This window comes from Phalaenopsis equestris, unplaced genomic scaffold (genome assembly GCF_001263595.1).
Source record: "Phalaenopsis equestris unplaced genomic scaffold, ASM126359v1 Scaffold223304, whole genome shotgun sequence".
Lineage (NCBI taxonomy): Eukaryota > Viridiplantae > Streptophyta > Magnoliopsida > Asparagales > Orchidaceae > Phalaenopsis > Phalaenopsis equestris.
In genome coordinates, this window is record NW_018241430.1 from 83643 (window position 1) to 101165 (window position 17523).

A 17523-nucleotide genomic window follows, 5' to 3' on the forward strand; every position below is an offset into this window, starting at 1 on the left:
AGACCTAGGAAGACTTGAGCTTATTGTATACAAATGATCTTAATTTATTAGAATTAATGAAAATATGACACTAAATAGGACGCAATATAGAAAAAGGATTCATGTAGCCGACCCCACATAGTGGCATTAAGGTAGTTGTTGTGTTGTTATTGAAGAATTCCTTATGAAATGCACAGTGGGAAGACTCCAATTTTTTGTCCACAAAGATTTCACTCCAGAATGTGCAGCGGAGAGACTTCAATTTTTCTCTACGAAGAATCTCTTCCAAAATGTACGACAGGGAGGCTTTAATTATTCTCCACAAAGATTTACCTCCATAATGCAAGACTTGGAGACTCAAAATTTTCTCCTTAAAGAATCCCCTCCGAAATATTTAACTAGGAGAACGGAAGATCCCCTTCGAAACGCATGGCTGGGAAACACCAACTCTCTCTTCTTCTTAGCATATTTATAGGGTTAGAAGGGCTAAAAAATTGTCCAAAATAACCAGAATCTGAGTGTTCCCATAGCAGCCCACTGAAACCACTAAATTTCAAGCGATCAGAAAAATCCAACACGCGTTCAACATGATTTTGCAACATAAATCGCAATCTACATGAAAGCTTGCACCCGCACCCGGATCGTGCGATTCATGTGGGATAGGTGAGGACCGCGCAGTAAAGGGGTTTCGTGCGACTGAGAATCCAAGACTGCAGACCCAACCCTTTCTTTCGGCTCGACTTCCAGCCCACCCCACTCTGTCGACCCGGCCCGCTCCCCTGCCTCGCATCCTAGGTTTAACCCCCAGACCATCGCCTCCCACGCCCTCACGCCACAGTGGTCGGCCGAAGCTGCCACAGGTAGCCGACCGTCATTCACCGCTACGATTTGCTGCCTCCACCACCGGCCACATCCTTCGCCGCAAAATAATTCCATTATGATGGCCAGGGGGAATGAACCCAAGTCACAGGGAAAACAGCTGAAGCGTCAAAACTTACCGCGAAGTAAGTTGGCCGTAAAACACAAGTGCACATGTCAAGTAGTAATGTGGCTCCAGAGTACCGCGTATAGATCCCACGATGAAAGAACTATGAACTATTCTGATGGAAGAATATCTACTTTACTAAACTTTTAAACATAGTTTAACATGATCACAAACAAAAGATTGTTTCCTAAAATCCTACTTAAAAGCAATAACAAAAGTACGTGTTCAGAAAATATGAAAAACAACAACAAATAAATGTTACGTGTCTTCAAGGTATGTGAGGCCCGTGCCCCTGTAATTTAGGTAATGTTGTGATTCGTGATTTTCCTAGACTTTTCCTAATGTGATTGTTGTCAAAAGTGATAGAAAGTCCTCTTAATGCCTATGTCTAGGTCAAAAAAAGCTAAAATTCATGAAGTTGAGGCTTCCTAAAATCCTCATGGCATCCTGCGAATTTGTTCGAATCTCCTTCCTAGATTGCAAAAACTGAATAAAATTTGTCCATTGTTGTCTGGTTATTGTAGTTATCCATTTTGTTCCTTTGCAGAATGGGTAGGAGTCACAAATCAAGAAATATATTAACATCTCAATTAATCAGATCAGGAGTAAATGAAATTCTATGGTTAACACATAACAACGAAAAAACCCTGATGTCTCAGGAAAATGATACACAGAAGAAAATTATCAGAGAAAATCACATAACCACATCATAAATATCAAAGGCGCGAAAAAAGTTTAACTATACATGATAGAAATAACACCGGAAAAGCATCCTAATAAAACCATTAATGCGAGTAAAATTGAAAAGCAAACACTTACAAAATGATTTGTTTCCTATTCCACAACAGTCAACTCCTCTATCATACAATAATCTCTCAAAAGAAATAAGAAAATAAAAGATAAAAAGGTGGAAAACACTCGTGCCCAAGCTACCTTCTCTCTTCCCCAAGAAGAGGCCAAGATTCCCTTTTCTTATGACAAATCATATTTTTATAGTTATGTTTACATTAGCAATCCAAAATAGGGATCCAAGCTTTCCAAATCCGTCAATAAGTTCAAAATTGACAAAAAATCCAACAAAATACGAGTTATGGACGTCCAGCGGCGTGGTCATCCCAAACCCCGGCACGGTCACACACGAAACTGACTTGATCACGCCCAGATCAGGCGTGCTCTCACCGGACAGCACTATATGACACATTTTGACCCTTTTTTGTGTGTTTGACACCTATAAACTGCACAACATCAAAAAAAATCTTTCTCGAGTGTAAATCTATGATAATAAATGAAAAAATATGATATGTGAGGGAAAATGTTGGTGAAATCAAGTAAAATTAGCACATGTCAATACGCCCAAACTTACCCGATTGCTTGCCCTAAAATAATCACATGGTTCGGTTTGGATTGTTATGAATTATATCATACTCCTGTAAATTTGTAATTATTCAACCTGTTAATTAAGGCGAAATAAAAGTGTTCAAATGTCAATCAATTATCTTTAATGACTTTTGCTTAATTCCCTTCATTCATTACTTAAGAAGATTCCATAGATTCTTAAATTGGTGTGATTTAAAGTTTCTTTTGCTAACCTCAAATGTTTTTTGATTCAGTTTTAATAGATATTAGCCAACTAAATATTATTTAACTATTTCCTTCGAAGATAACTAAAAAGAAGTTTTATTAAAGAATCATGAAAAAGTTTTATTACTTAAGTCCCACCAGACACCCTTCTTGTTTCTTTTTCTTTCAATTGTAGTTGTATCAACCTTAAGCTTCTACTTAGGAGTTTTTGACTTTTTGTTTTTTTTTTCATTTTCTCCTGAGAATTACCATATTTGATTAGTAGCTTTTTCTTTTTAACTTTAAATAATGTGAAGGGTAGTATTTCTTAAGTAGTAGAACTCAATACTTGATATTTTATGCCACACCTTCTAGGTTATATTTTCAGTTAAAACTTAAGATAAAGTTAAAATGATTAACATGAAATAAAAAAGATTAAACATTCTTGATTTTCTACTTAACACTTAAATCACACATTTTTAATAAGCTATGGGTTCTTTTAAGCAAAGTTTGAAATTGTTATGATCTGAATATTATTAACTAATTAAAGTTAATCTTTCTAAATGACATTTATCTAATTTTACTATACTATGATAACAATTTGAAAGAAATAGAGATTTTTAACCGAAGTTGCCAGATTTAATTTTAATTTTCTACAAAGTTATGTGAGTTATCTTTCAGGTTCATAATAAGGTACCCTTTTCTCTCCCCAAACTTGCTTTTTCCATCACATATATAACATGAAGTAGCAGTAGAAATAAAAAACAAGTAATTGCAAGAAAGGAGTAAATGTATGGATACATGATTTTCAGAAATATAAGTGTACAATGTATGTAAAAATGTACGAATCAGAAAGTAGTTCAAAAATTCGAGGGCTCTCGATTCCTACCCTACTATCAGGTGCAAAATGCTTTGTGGAGAGACAAGACTCAAAACTAATTCAAATGAAATTTCAAAGTAAATTTCAAAGCAAATCCAGAAAGAAAAAACATATGTTTAACAAATCATATAACGCTTGGGTTGCCTCCCAAGATAATGCTTGATTTAACGTCCTCAGTATGATGAAAAACACTTCCTTCGAAATTCCAATGTAGTAATCCTCAATCAATCGCCCAATCTTTTGTTGATCCTGGTATTTCTACTAAATCATTAAATTTCAGTTTTTCTGGCAACTTTTCCTTCTCGATTCAATGACAGTCATTCTGAGGGAATGTAGAGGATTGGTTCATATTATCATTCCTGAGGGTTCTTTCTAAATCTATAATTCTTTGTATTAATTCTCTGTTTTTGTAGATCAATATTTTACCGATAATTGCAAGAAATGGGTCCTTATAAGATAATTTAAGGTCTCGTAAATTTTGGGTTGGGTTCTCCCTAAATTTTTCAGGTTCGGGGTTTAGCTCCACTAGGTTACTCTCCTACCTAATGCTTTCTTCAAATTCCATCTCTTCAGGCACTCCAATGGGTGGTACTATATGTTCAACTATCTCCCTTGCAATGCAAGGGAGAGTCATGAAAAAAAGAGGAAGATTCTTCCTCAGTCATTGTCTTACCAAAATCTTTCAACTCAGCTTGCTCTTTAGATATCACTTTTTCATATTCGAAGTTATAGTTCTCCACTACAACTGACATGTTTTGAGTTTCTAGACTAACTAACTGTTTCATTTGATTTTCTAAGTTTTATAATACTGCAGTTTGAATTTGTAATTGGTTCAGCTAATTCATTCAAATGCTCGTTTACTTTAAGGTAATCACTATCCTAGTTATTTCAACTTCCTACAACATTAACTTGGGTGCTCTCTCATTGTTAATTATCTACACTAAGGCTATTATTGTTTCAATTGGCATTTGAGTAGGTCGAACAACTTTGGGTGTACGTGTTGAATTCATTCTTAAATTTTACAAACAATTCTTCTAACTACAAGTTATCCTCCCTAATTTGGGGCTTTGAGATGACTTCCCAAGGTTGAGTTTGACAAATATGGCCTCTGCACCAATTTCAATTTTCTACAAGGTTGGCTTGAGTTCGGCCCTAAACTTGGTTTTTTATACTAATATCACTACTATTCCAATTAGAGTTTGGGTAAATAGTCAAATTTGGGTTGTATGTATTGGGAAAGGGGTGATCGCTCTTATGTCGAAAGGGTAAAGATTGTGAAGACTAGCCATCAATGAGTTGTTATATTCTTCAAAAAATCTAAAATATTTTTCTTGAGGATTTGTCATTTCAGAGGGTTGAAAATTTTTTTTAATTTCAAAAAATAAAGAAACACAAGAACAAAATAACACAAAAAAAACAAAATAAAAATAAAAAGAATAAAATATTTTTGGTTTTCTGGCTTTATAATTTTTTTAATTTTTTAATTTTTCCAATACGTGTAAAGAAACACAACAATAATACAGATGTAAACAAATATGAAAGAAACAGAAAAATAAAAATAAAAATTGCTAAATCTAAATTTTCAGCGGTTCAACAAAAGATATCCTAAAATCATATTCTTTTTAACGTCTTTCCCCAACAACGGCGCCAAAAACTTTACACGTCAAAACATGTCGGGATGTAAGTTGGTCATACAATGCAAGTGCATATGTCAAGTAGTAATGCGGTTCAAATATACAGCGCATCGATCCCACAATGAAAGAACTAAGAACTATTTTGATCGGTGTATCTCTAGTTTACTAAACCTCTAAACGTAATTTAGCGTGATCACAAACAAAAGATTGTTTCTTAAAATCTTACTTAAAAGCAATAGCAAAAGAAAACGTGTTTAAATAAATACGCAAAACAACAGCAAATAAATGTTGTGTTTTCAAGTTATGTGAGATTCGAGACACTGCGATTCAGGTAATATGACAATTTGTGATTTTCCTAAACTTTATCTAACGTGATTTTTGTCAATAGAGAAAGTAAGTTCCCCTTGTGCATATATTTAAGTCACAAGAATGCTAAATCCATAAAGTTGAGACATCCTTAATCCCCATGACATCCCATGAATTTGTTCTAATCCTTATTCTAGGTTGCAAAACCCAAATAAAATGTCGATTATTACCTAAATTTTGTGGTTATATATTTTGTTCCTCTGCGCAATGAGTATGATTCACAAATCATGAAATATGTTAATATCTCAATTGATCAAATCATGAGTAAATGAAACTCTATGGTTAACACAACAATAAAAAAACTCCGATGTCTCAGGAAAACAATATAGGGAAAAAATTTATTAGAGAAAAGCACAAAATCACATCCCATAAATCACAGAGACGTAAAAGAAAATTTAGCCACACAATATAGAAAGAAAACAGGAAATCCCAATAAAATCATTACTGAAGTAAAACTGAAAAAGTAAACAATTAGAAAATAATTAGTTTCCTCTTCCACAATAGTCAACTCCTCTCATATAATAACATCTTAAAACATATAAGAAAATACAAAAGAAAAAAAAAGATGAAAAACACCCTCAACTTTAGTGCCCAAGCTGTCTTCTCCCTCCAAAAGCTAAGAAGAGGACAATATCCCCTTTTCTTGTGATAAAAATATATTTTATAGTTAAGTTTACATTAGGAATCCAAATTAGGCATCCAACTTCTCTAAATCTATCAATAGGTTCAAAAACGACAAAAAATACCACAAAATACGAGTTCTGGATGTCTGGCGACGTGGTCATGCCCAACCCCAGTGTGGTCACGCCATAAAATTAGTGTGGTTATTTCACTTACGAGATCACGCCCAGATCTGGCGTGGTCACACCAGATAGCACTATATGACGTGTTTTGATCCCATTTTACGTGCTCGACACCTATAAATTGCACAACATCAAGAAAAAACTTTCTCAAGTGTAAATCTATAATTAATAAATGAATATAAAATGTAGAGAAAAATGCAAGTGAAATCATCTAAAATTGACGCATGTCAATGACACGCCTATCAATCGAGCTAAAATTCTTTCTTTGTAAAGATATATACTAATATTAAAAAAGGATTAAAAAGGGGAAAAAATTCAAAATCAGCCTCACAAGAACATAGAGTACAACTAATGCGCCATCAATAAATTTTCATTATCCAATAGAGAACCCGAGACGTGATGTGAATCAAGAGGCAATTTTTTAGCAAGAAATATTCAAACTTCAATTCAAATTCATGCAAAACTCTGATTTTAGCAACTTATAATAAGACTGACCGGCTCGACAAGACGAGCGCAATGACACTAAAGTCGGTCCAATTCAAATTAAATCAAACGCAGATTGAGCGTTACGCCATTTTTGGAATCTTCTAATGCCTAGTTAGAAAGTCAAATGAATTTCAAATCTGACAACTTTAGTTGAATAGAGCATCTCAACTGGACAAATCGAACGAGGTTAAAATAATTCAATTTTGGCAACACTAAGGCATTCAAAAGTCCATAAAACACAGTATGATCGAGGGAATCTCTCTGACTCATCCGATGGAGTGACCTAGATTTCTTCTTTATCTGTCAGAGACATCTTTCATACTTTATAAATAGAGTCTTTGCCCTTCATGAAAAGGAACCTAGAACTTAAACTGGAGCAAGCACGGAGCTTGAAGGAAATGAAATTGAGGTATGGTGTTTTACAACGAAGGTTCAGTGAACGCCACCCACCCTTGCAACAATTGACCACAGTCAAGCATCGCTCGTTGGCTGCCATCTATTGCCCTATGCTCGTTGCAACAAATTCACTTGCAAAATCATGATGTGCGTTAAGGAATTTTGACATATGTTGCAGAGTAATATGCTACGATCTGCATAGTCCATAACTTGTGTAACTCTCAATTCTAACTTTTATATCCTACGAATATTATCACAGTTCACCATTACAACCTATGTGCTCAACTACAACCAATATAATTCATATCTCATGTAGCTCACAACTTCGACATTTATGACTTACGGACGTTACCACAACTCACCACTACGCTCTACGCGACTAATTATGGCTAACATGGTCCACAGCTCATCCAGCTCCCAACTCTGGCTTATACAGCCTATGAATGTTGTCATAGCTCATGCAGCTCCCAACTCTAACTTATTTGGCCTACAAACATTATCACAGCTTATTCAGTTCCCAATTTCAGCATTTATGGCCTAAAAATATTATTATAATGCATCTAAGTCTCATCTTCTACCTTTGCGGCCTACAAACATTATTACAACACTCTGTTACGGCCTATGTGACTGACTATGGCCAACGCGGCTTGCAGCGTACATAACTCCAACTTCGGCTTCTATGTCCTACAAATATTTTTGTAGCTCCCTATTAATCATCTGTGGTCAACTGACGATCCTTAAATAACTATCAATGACCCACATGATCAATTACTATCATGGCTTTCAACTACAACCTCTAGGACAAGTTGGAGCTACAACCACTGTCTACAACAGTCACGTAGGACTATTATCTCAATAACAATCAATTATGGTATTTGCGACCTGTTACGAATATCGTTGTTGAAATACCACTATATATCAACTTTATAATTTAATATTCTCTAATTCAAGAGAAGCATGAGTTTATGTACTCACTGTTACATAGTGAAATATTTCAACTAAGCTAGGTCATATGATTTTTTCTCCTTCCCAAGATATTTCAAGTAAAAAGTGGATGTCTATGCTACTACTTACTCTTCTTTATTATCTATATGTGTGTTGGATTTTTGTCCAATGTTAATATGCTAATTTATTACTATGCCGCCGCGAATCTCCAAGCATACATCAAATAATAATAATAATGCTAGTATTCTGGCTCAACTTTAGTGACTTACCTGTCCTAGCAAAGACTCTTCACTAGCTCTCTCCAACTTATCCAAAGCTGACTTGCGGAGAAGGTTTTTCTCATCATCGATGTCATTCACTAACTCCTCTTTGTCAGCAGAGGCATCAAACTTTGCATCCTCTTCAGCAATCTCTATATCTGTGATGCTTTTAGCAACTGCAGCAGCCTGATAAAATGCCAAAAAAGAAACCCATCAACAATAGTTAAGAACGTAATCCGATCGGTTCAATCCAAGGAAAAAAACCAATTAAAAACCCTAATATTTAGCGAATCACTAGAGGAAAACGCACATTTCTGGAGATCTCATGTGCTGCGGCCGAGGCAGCCTTCTGTAGATCCGACAACACAGAAAAGGACGGGAAGCCCCAACCACCCCATCCTGCGCCTCCCCCTCCTTCTCCAACATCACTAACGCCGCGCTCCCCTGCATCTCCCTGCGAGTTCTCCGCCCCGCCTGTCGGCGGTTTGCGAGCCTCCTCCGCCATTCCCGAATTTTGTTGACAGCTATGCGTCGGTGCAGGAACCGTCAGGGTAACTTCGCCGTGATCTTTTAAATGTAAGTCTGTCATAGTTCTTCAAAGCTTGTTTTTTACCAAATCAAGTGCTGCATGTATGATAGAATTAAATAGATTTTAATATATTAATCTATCATTAAGAAAACTAATGTTTTATTGGACGGCATCTTCTACGAACGTGGGATTATCAAATTGTTGTCATGTAATTCAAGGGAAACTTACATACACATACCACCCCCAATATATATGTATTTACATATCTTGAGCCCATCACTAAGGGTCTGTTTGGGACTGCGATCGCACTGCGTCGCGGCGGCGAGATGTGAATTTTTTTTGTTTGGTTCGGCGTCCCGCTCGGGGCGGGATGCCAATTTGGAGGAACGCGCGCGGCGAATCGAACCTCGCGGCCTGCGTTCGCGAGGTAGATATTCGTAACGCTCGTCTATAATACCCCTCTCGGCCCTACTCTAACTGAAATTCTTCTTCTCGACGCCGAAGCTCTCACGGTCCCCTTCCTCCCCACTGTTGCGTGTTTGATTCATTTGCTCGACTCCGGCTCGCGCTTCTCCCTCACTGTCGACTCAGGTATCCTCTCCCCCCTCGCTCCCTCGCTCCCTCCCTCGCTAATAGATGTATATTCACACCAAAGAACTTAATGGTATCTTGAAAAGATGATTTTAACACTGTGATTATTTCCAGATCTAGTCTTTTGTACAATCTTTTTTAATATTCATGAATCATTTTGCCTACACATTTTTAAAAGACATATAAAGGGGAAACTATTAAGCTCTCTGGTGTGCATTCTTGTGGAAAAATAGTTGATAATCAAATTTAGCTCCACAAAGAATATGCAATACAAATTAATGGAGAGTGAGGATTTGTGATGTTGACTCCTAATAGTTTGGAAATGTTAATGATGATGATGGGGATTATATAGTAGAGATTTGTGATGTTGACTCCCTAATAGTTTGGAAATGTTAATGATGATGATGGGGATTATATAGTAGAGCAAATTTGTGTGTAACTATGATTGTATATGAATATTGCAAGAAAACTAATATTATGCATGGTTATTTCTACTCTCATTTTTTTTTTTTTTGTGCTTTGACAAATTTGTTCGATTTTATATAATTAAGATGACATGTTCTATAACATTCAAGGATATAATTTATTTAATGAGAGGTGCTTATTTGACTCGTATGCCTTGATTAATACTATGTAAAATGACTAGATATATTAACTCCAACAAGCTTAGCGGTACATTTTTAACAATTTAATGAGTAACTATAAGCATGAATCTTATTATCAAAGTGTCTTACAAATGAATCACAAACATTAGAGCACAGCTTAGGACGAGACATACATCATCTTCATATTAAAAATAATATCATTATTACTTGTAATTTTATTTGTTTTTTTTTTCTTTTTCTTTAGCACTTTTGACTCTCACTGTTAAGTGGGTTGTGTATTTGAACTTTTGTTTTATTTTGAAATGAATTTCTGCTTATGAAATATCAAATATGTGGCTGTCTCGGTTTTGTTTTAAACAAGTTTACTAAACATGAGCAAAATTGTCATTTTTCCAGAAATAGTTGTCCCACAGTTGTTTTTACACAACTGCAACAAACAAACAATCAGTCTCCCTGCAGCAGTTTATTGAGTCAGCGCAGCTACAGCTGAAAAACTGAGAAACTGCAGCTGCCTCAAACATGCCCTAAATGTCAAATCTCATGGTTAAATGTCAAAAGGCGATAAGGCGTGGCGAGGGACCAGTCTAAGGCATTTATGTACATACCACCTAATTTTTATGTATTTGCATCTCTCACACTTAAATACAAAAAATCCGTTGGTCATTTCCATGCATACCACCCAGTTCTTATGTATTTATATATTTAAAAAGTTTGGGCATTTACATGCATACCACCCAATTTTTATGTATTTACTCAAACACTTAAATTTTACTTTTTTATATCTATAAAAATCAAAATTTTGATATCATATCAAAGATATCGCTATTTTAAATTTTACAAATTATTTATTTATTATTAAATTAATGCATGCTAAAACGATTGAGCGAAAGTTTGTCTGTATTCATCTCGTTTATAAATCAAGCTCAAAAAAGTTGTTCGTGTTTGACTCAATTGTTTGACGAATGATTCGAACACGAGCTATTTAGAAAACTGATTGCGAGTTAGCGAACGACAATTTTTTGGACAGTGTGACATATGTAGGAACACAAAAAATATTATTTATTTATATATCTAATATTTAAATTTTATTATTTATTTATATAATAATTTAAAAACTCAATCATATTAAAAAATATCAAATTTCATTTTGAAATATTAATATTAACAAAAGTTTTAAAATATACATATGATCATACAAACATCTCAACTAGTTAATCATACTTAAATCATGCATTCGTCTAATGAAAAAGTTTGGAAAAAAATATAGCATACACATGAGCTATGTCAAAAGAAAGAAAAATACTCATACATATGCAAACATCTACTTGAAATAATATTCATACTCATAATATAAAAGCTACTTAACATGTCTGTCATATTAATGCACTATTGGGCATTACAATTAACATCTCAACTTATTACTAGTATGGGGTTGCATTCCTTACTTGAAGAATTGCATCATGCATTGGAGTAGAAAAGCTTACTTTCATGAGCAAATTTTGGTCGAGTTATTCTGGTATACACTGCGACTCACTGGTGAGAGTCACATAAAAAGGAATAAACGATAACAAATTTTTATACCTACATGAAATAGAAGTAACATAAAATTCAAATAACATAGATGGTGACATTAGACATTATAAAGTAATAAAAATTTAAGCTTTCATAAGGTTAACCTTATCAGTTTCCTTTTGGAAGTTTAGAGATAATGGTTTGGAGATGCTTATTGTGGCTCCAAATTGAGTTTAATATACAATAAAGATGAGGAGATTAAAGACAATATATTTATTTATTTTATTAAGCTTAAATAGGGATATGGGCCTTTTTCTTTGATGCATTAACTTTTTTCCAAATAAGCTCTTATATTAACCTGTGAATATATTAATTAGACATTGTGCAAAATATCATAGATTAGTGTATGACTAAAGACAACTAATACGGTCCAACGGTAAAAAGAATATTTCTTGATGACCTACTTGCTTATCTAGGCCTACTAAAAGATCAAGCTTAGAGCGTGAATGATAGAAAGTGTCAGCTCAGGCATACGTTAATCAAATTCAGATGACTAATTATGAGAGGGAGAGTATGAATGATCTAGAATGAGTATACAAAGTGCAAATGCCGAAATAAATATTCCAATGATAGTAGCATGGAAGCAGATGATTTGCAATCCACTTGCTACACAATTGTTTGACATAAAAAGAAAATTCCAAGTGAAGATCTTAAATTTAATGATGATGTGACGAGATAGACATCTAGATATCTCTAGAAGACTAGGCCTAATGATGGTGTATGTTTATTTTAAGTAGAGATATTGTTTAAAAAAAAAGAGGGATGATTAAATGTAACCAAATTATGATCCCCATTGGGTAAAATAATGTTCAATTTCACAATAAAAAAGTATGTTTATGTACTCATAAAATGTGTCAGATCGAATCTCTCAAAGGAATGGCCAGAAGTCCAAACAATCTCAAGTTTGGATGACCAAAAGTTCAGATGATCAAAAGTCGGGATGACCAGAGGACCCAAAAACCAGAATCTCAGGTGCCAGAAGTTTGGACAGCTAGTAGTCCAAGAGACTAGAAAACCAGACGAGCAAAATTCTAGTTAACTAGAAGTATGGACGACCAGAAGACCAGACGACTAGAAGTTCAAACTACCGAAAGACAAGATGATGAGAAGGACAGATGACTTGAAGTCCAACTGACCAGAAGTTCGAACGACCAAAAGGCCATACGACCAAAAGTCTAAAATACAGCAAGTCTGGACGATTAGAAAACCAGACGAAAATCAGTTGAAGATGACCGAGCCATGAGCTCACTTATGTAAAATGACCAAAATAAAATGTACAACCCTTATTAAACCGGTTTAAAAATGTAATTCTCCTTCATTGCACTCACTTTAACTATAAATAAAGGGTCATTTCAAGTAGGAGGAACATCCATTTTAGGCTCACTCCCTTATGTATTAAAAATATTTGATTATATAAAAGAGTCACAAGAGCCCAAGAATACTCCAATTTGCCCTAGAGGGGGAAGTCGTTGTGCACTCCATCTCCCTCCTGTTGTAATCTCTATCCTTGCACGTGACTCCCAGATAGATTTGGATTCAACACTTTCACAACCCTATCTCCCTCCCTCCTCACACTCTATTCATTGGTTGTGATTTATGGACAAAATAAGATTCAAAAGCCTGCAACAAGGCTTTCTAAAAATAACATCCGAGGATGTTAGCTAGGTAACAATTAGGAACGAATTCAAACATGAACTATAGAATAATTGGTCAAAAAAATAACGCTTGGCCAAATTGGTTTCTTTTATGCAGCCTACACTTCTTGATTAGATAACCCCAAACAAGGGTTCAACTGCCATTAGAATGATTTTTAAAATAAAATAAATTTCATGTCAATCCAGCTTTAACGTTCGAAAACCAACATTCTAATTATGAGAGTCTGTTTGCCTCTTAAATTCTAACTAAAATAATTATTTAATTAACAACCATGCTCATTTTTTTAGCAAATTTATAGAAAGAATTCGCATTAGGCACCTTGAAAGAAATTGAGATCATGATAATTTTATTACGTGTCATGATTCATAATCCTAAATATTTGATTGCATGACTAAATTAAGTTGTTTTTAATAACTGATTTTTTAGTTTTGAATTTACATATATATCATTAATTCTTATGTATTTATATATTCAATATCTAAATTTATATTTAATTATATAATATTTCATTATTGAACTAACATAAGAAAATACATATGAAAATAAGTACTTTCACTTAAAATAGATTAATACTAATTATATTTTTAAAATAATTTATGTATTAATTTTTCCATATGAATTTAGATGTCATATATATATATAAATAAATATTTAATAACATTAATGTAATAATTTTTTTTCTATTTTCGTAGATGATAACTTCTATGTTCTTTATAGTCCTATTAATTTCTTTCATTTAATTAAGAAGAATTTCTTAATTAAACAAAAAGTGCCTTCATACCACCCAATTGTTATATATTTGTACACCTAACATCAAAATCTCATTTTTTTTTTACATTTATACAAGTCAAATCCTTCATATCACACTAATAGCTCACAATTATAAATTGAAAAAAATTTAAATATATAATCTCATGTATAAATACAATGGCTTATATATAAAAATTTAAAATTTAAATGCACACATGTAAATCCAAAATATATAAAATCAACTCATAGGCATGTAATTCATCATACCATTAATTTCAATTTTAATTTTGCTACATAAATTTTCGTTCCAAGACCTGTCTGGTTCCAAATTCCCCCTTAAAAACTCCTCAAACAACGCCCGACCATCCCTTCCATGTCCTCCTCCCCACCATCCAACCTCCCATTCGCCAGCAGTTTCTCTCATCTTCTTCTTCCTCTCTGTCCATCCCTGCACCAAAAACAACGTGCACACAACCACTAAATTCCACCCAAATCTTCACATACATTCATTCCACCACCACTAACCTCTTCCGCCGCCCCTCTTCCCCATGACAAAACCGCCGCATTTGCCTCCCCCGCCCCTTTCTCCAACCCCGACCGATGCCCCAATCCTCCAACCCGCCTCCCGCCGCCGGCGCGACTCCAAGCCCTCCAAACTCTTCCGCGCCTTCCGCTCCGCCTTCCGCTCCCTGCCCATCATAAACCCCGCCTGCCGCTTCCACGGCTCCGTCCCCCGCGCAACCGCCGGCGCCCACACCGACGGCCACATCCACGGAGCCGCCCGCACGACCGGTACTCTGTTCGGCCACCGCAAGTCCCGCATCTCCATCGCCATCCAAGACAACTCCCGCAGCATTCCCTTTCTGGTCCTCGAGCTCGCCGTCCCCACCGCGCGCTTCATGCAGGATATGGGCACCGGGCTGCTGCGAGTCGCGCTCGAATGCGAAAAAAAACCCGGCGAGCGAATCCGTCTTTTAGAAGAGCAGCTCTGGTGTGCATTCGTCAACGGGCGGAGGATCGGCTACGCTCAGCGCCGGGAACCCAACGAATCCGATCTTCAAGTTTTGCAGCTCCTGCACGCCGTCTCCATGGGCGCCGGTGTTCTTCCGCTGATCGTCTCGGATCCGAATGACGGCGAGCTTACTTACATGCGAGCCTATTTTGACCGCGTTGTCGGCAGCAGAGATTCGGAGACCTTTTACATGCTTAATCCCGACGGCAACAGCGGGCCGGAGCTCAGTATTTTCTTCGTGAGGATCTGAAAGCTATTTTTGTGATGTTTGATTTTTGATTGAAGGTATTTTTCTATGTGCTGGCTCTGTTTCTTTTAAATCGAATACTTCCATGAAGTTCTGTTGAGTGCAAAAAGGCGTGATTTTGATGGAGTATTTATGAAGACAAATGGTGATTCCTCCTCTATGTCGATGGAGTTCTAAGGAACAGAAAGCTGCGTGGAGCAAATGATGATTTTTAGTCTGCTGATCGATCCAATCTTTTTCTCCTTCAGAGTGGAATTAGCAGATAATATCAGCATGGCTTGGTTGATGTTGGTGGGCACAAAATTGATGTTTTTTTCTGGTTTTTTTTGATAAGCCTCTAAAGCAGGTATTGGATCATAATTTAAAAGCTGACGCAAAATTATAAATATTTAATTTATGATAAATGTTGAAGGACTAGCAAATATTGCTGATAAAAATAATAATAAAAATACAAATCTTTGGGATCTTTGGTTTGCTAAAAAATAATGTGGGGCTAAAATGAGTGTAATATAAAAAAATATAATGTATTTTCAATACTTTATAGTTGTTTAGTTTAATGTTAAATAAACATGATATTATATACTTTTTTTTAGTTTGAAGTAGATTGAAAATAATATATTTCAAAATATATAAGATATTACTAGTGGGTGATGAAAGACATTTGAATGTGACGATAGACAATTGACACTAATGAGCTAGTACAACGGCCTGCGGGCGGCAGTAGTGCTTGGTTCCATCGACCGACAGGCAACAACAAATGGCAGGCGGCAGTCTATTGATAATATTTTACATTAATGAATGGTGTACAATCTTGTTGTTGAATCTGAATTTGTACGGGAGTTGCACGGAGAGAGGGAGGGAGGGAGGGGGAGAGAGAGAGGGAAAAAGAGAGAGAGAGAGGAAGTAAAATATTGAATAGTATTGGAGTGGTATGCTATTTATAGGCGAATGGGCTACAATATGTATCATTACATAATTACACCTGCTTTAATCGGGGTTTTACAGAGCATTTACATAACAGCTGAGATTAACGAGCCTTAGTTTAGTAGGACTCGTTCATCTGAGCTCATTAAGTATATTATGGTTATTGATTAGTTGGTGTTAATCTTCGGTCACCTGAACTTGGCTTGGTTGGCTTGAGTCTACCAGTTGGTTGATTTTCTCCTGCTATAAGCTATTGACTCTTAGATGAGGAGCTTCTATCACAATGATGAAACAGATTGTCGGGCAGAGGGTGAATCACAGTAATTTGATAAGTAGCTCCACCCTTGACTAAATGTCCTTCGAGGCATTCTTAGAGTATATCATGGTAAAACTTTCAGTCTCCTGATGAAGAGACTCGACAGCTCTTACAAGACAAGTGGCAATACTGGGATGAGAGTTAGGCTGAGGCCTTTTCTCGGCTCGATAGATCTTGGTCATTGGCTCAGACAACCTGCATTCGATCGACTTCTAATCCTTATCGAAGGGATCTACACTGGGTCAATTTAAATATTTTGATCTTCTAGTGATAGGAGTAATGGCTTTCCTTTTTTGGAATATCCCTGGTCGTACTTTCATGTTTCTTTATTCGTTGGATTTCCTTTATATTTGTGTTGACACATTTCTAATGTACAAGTGTAAACTTTAAATTCATTCATATTTTACATTGTTTTGTAATTTTTTTTATCAAGCATTTAATTTTTGAAATTTTGTACAAAAAATTACAATACATCACAAATTTTCGCAACTAAATAACCCTTTAGTTTTTTAGTGAGAGAATGTGTTGACATCAATTGTCTTTAGCATCTCCCAAGAAAAATTGAATGGGTACATATGACTGATATGAGAGTGTACAAATTCTAAATATAAGGATTTAAACTTTTATGATTTGAAAAAAAAAAATGAAAAGCAATGTATAATTTTAATAAATTTCAAATTCAACATTATTTACTCATGTCAGCTGCCCATCTACAGATCACCAACCACCTCTTGCTCAATATTACATGCCCAACAATTATATATTACTATCGAGCAGCCATCAACTGACCTGTAATTTGGGATTTAGATTAGATTTATTTTTATCTCAAATCAAACACAAAAAAATAATCTCTTATATTTTTGTTACATGTAATCAAACAAATCAAAGAGATTTTAATTACACTAAATTTCAATTGCATGTAATTCTTTTCATAAATAAATAAAAAGATCTTGGTGCTAAACAGAATGAAAAAAAAATTAGAAAAAGACACACCAATCTTAGAAATAAAATGACAAATGATACAACT

At 35.3% G+C, this 17523-nt stretch overlaps 2 protein-coding genes across 2 annotated transcripts in view; one reads left to right on the forward strand and one right to left on the reverse strand.

Annotated features, from left to right (window-relative positions):
* Positions 1 to 8879, reverse strand: part of LOC110037680 — a 73389-nt gene extending 64510 nt beyond the window's left edge. Inside the window, exons 1-2 of the mRNA XM_020742383.1 lie at positions 8605 to 8879; positions 8304 to 8480 (exon numbers count right to left, since the gene is read on the reverse strand). Coding sequence (XP_020598042.1) covers positions 8304 to 8480; positions 8605 to 8799 — 372 coding nt within the window. The 5' untranslated portion in view covers positions 8800 to 8879. The remainder of the gene's footprint in view (positions 1 to 8303; positions 8481 to 8604) is intronic.
* Positions 8880 to 14336: 5457 nt separating this feature from the next.
* Positions 14337 to 15620, forward strand: LOC110037682 (protein MIZU-KUSSEI 1-like). Its single transcript, XM_020742386.1, has one exon. It carries the CDS (start codon positions 14546 to 14548, stop codon positions 15257 to 15259), a length of 714 nt encoding a protein of 237 aa, XP_020598045.1. The 5' UTR covers positions 14337 to 14545; the 3' UTR covers positions 15260 to 15620.
* Positions 15621 to 17523: the final 1903 nt, after the last annotated feature.

Bases quoted from the DNA above. Each gene is read 5' to 3' on its own strand.
- LOC110037682 (XM_020742386.1), top strand. From the start codon at position 14,546: ATGACAAAACCGCCGCATTTGCCTCCCCCGCCCCTTTCTCCAACCCCG.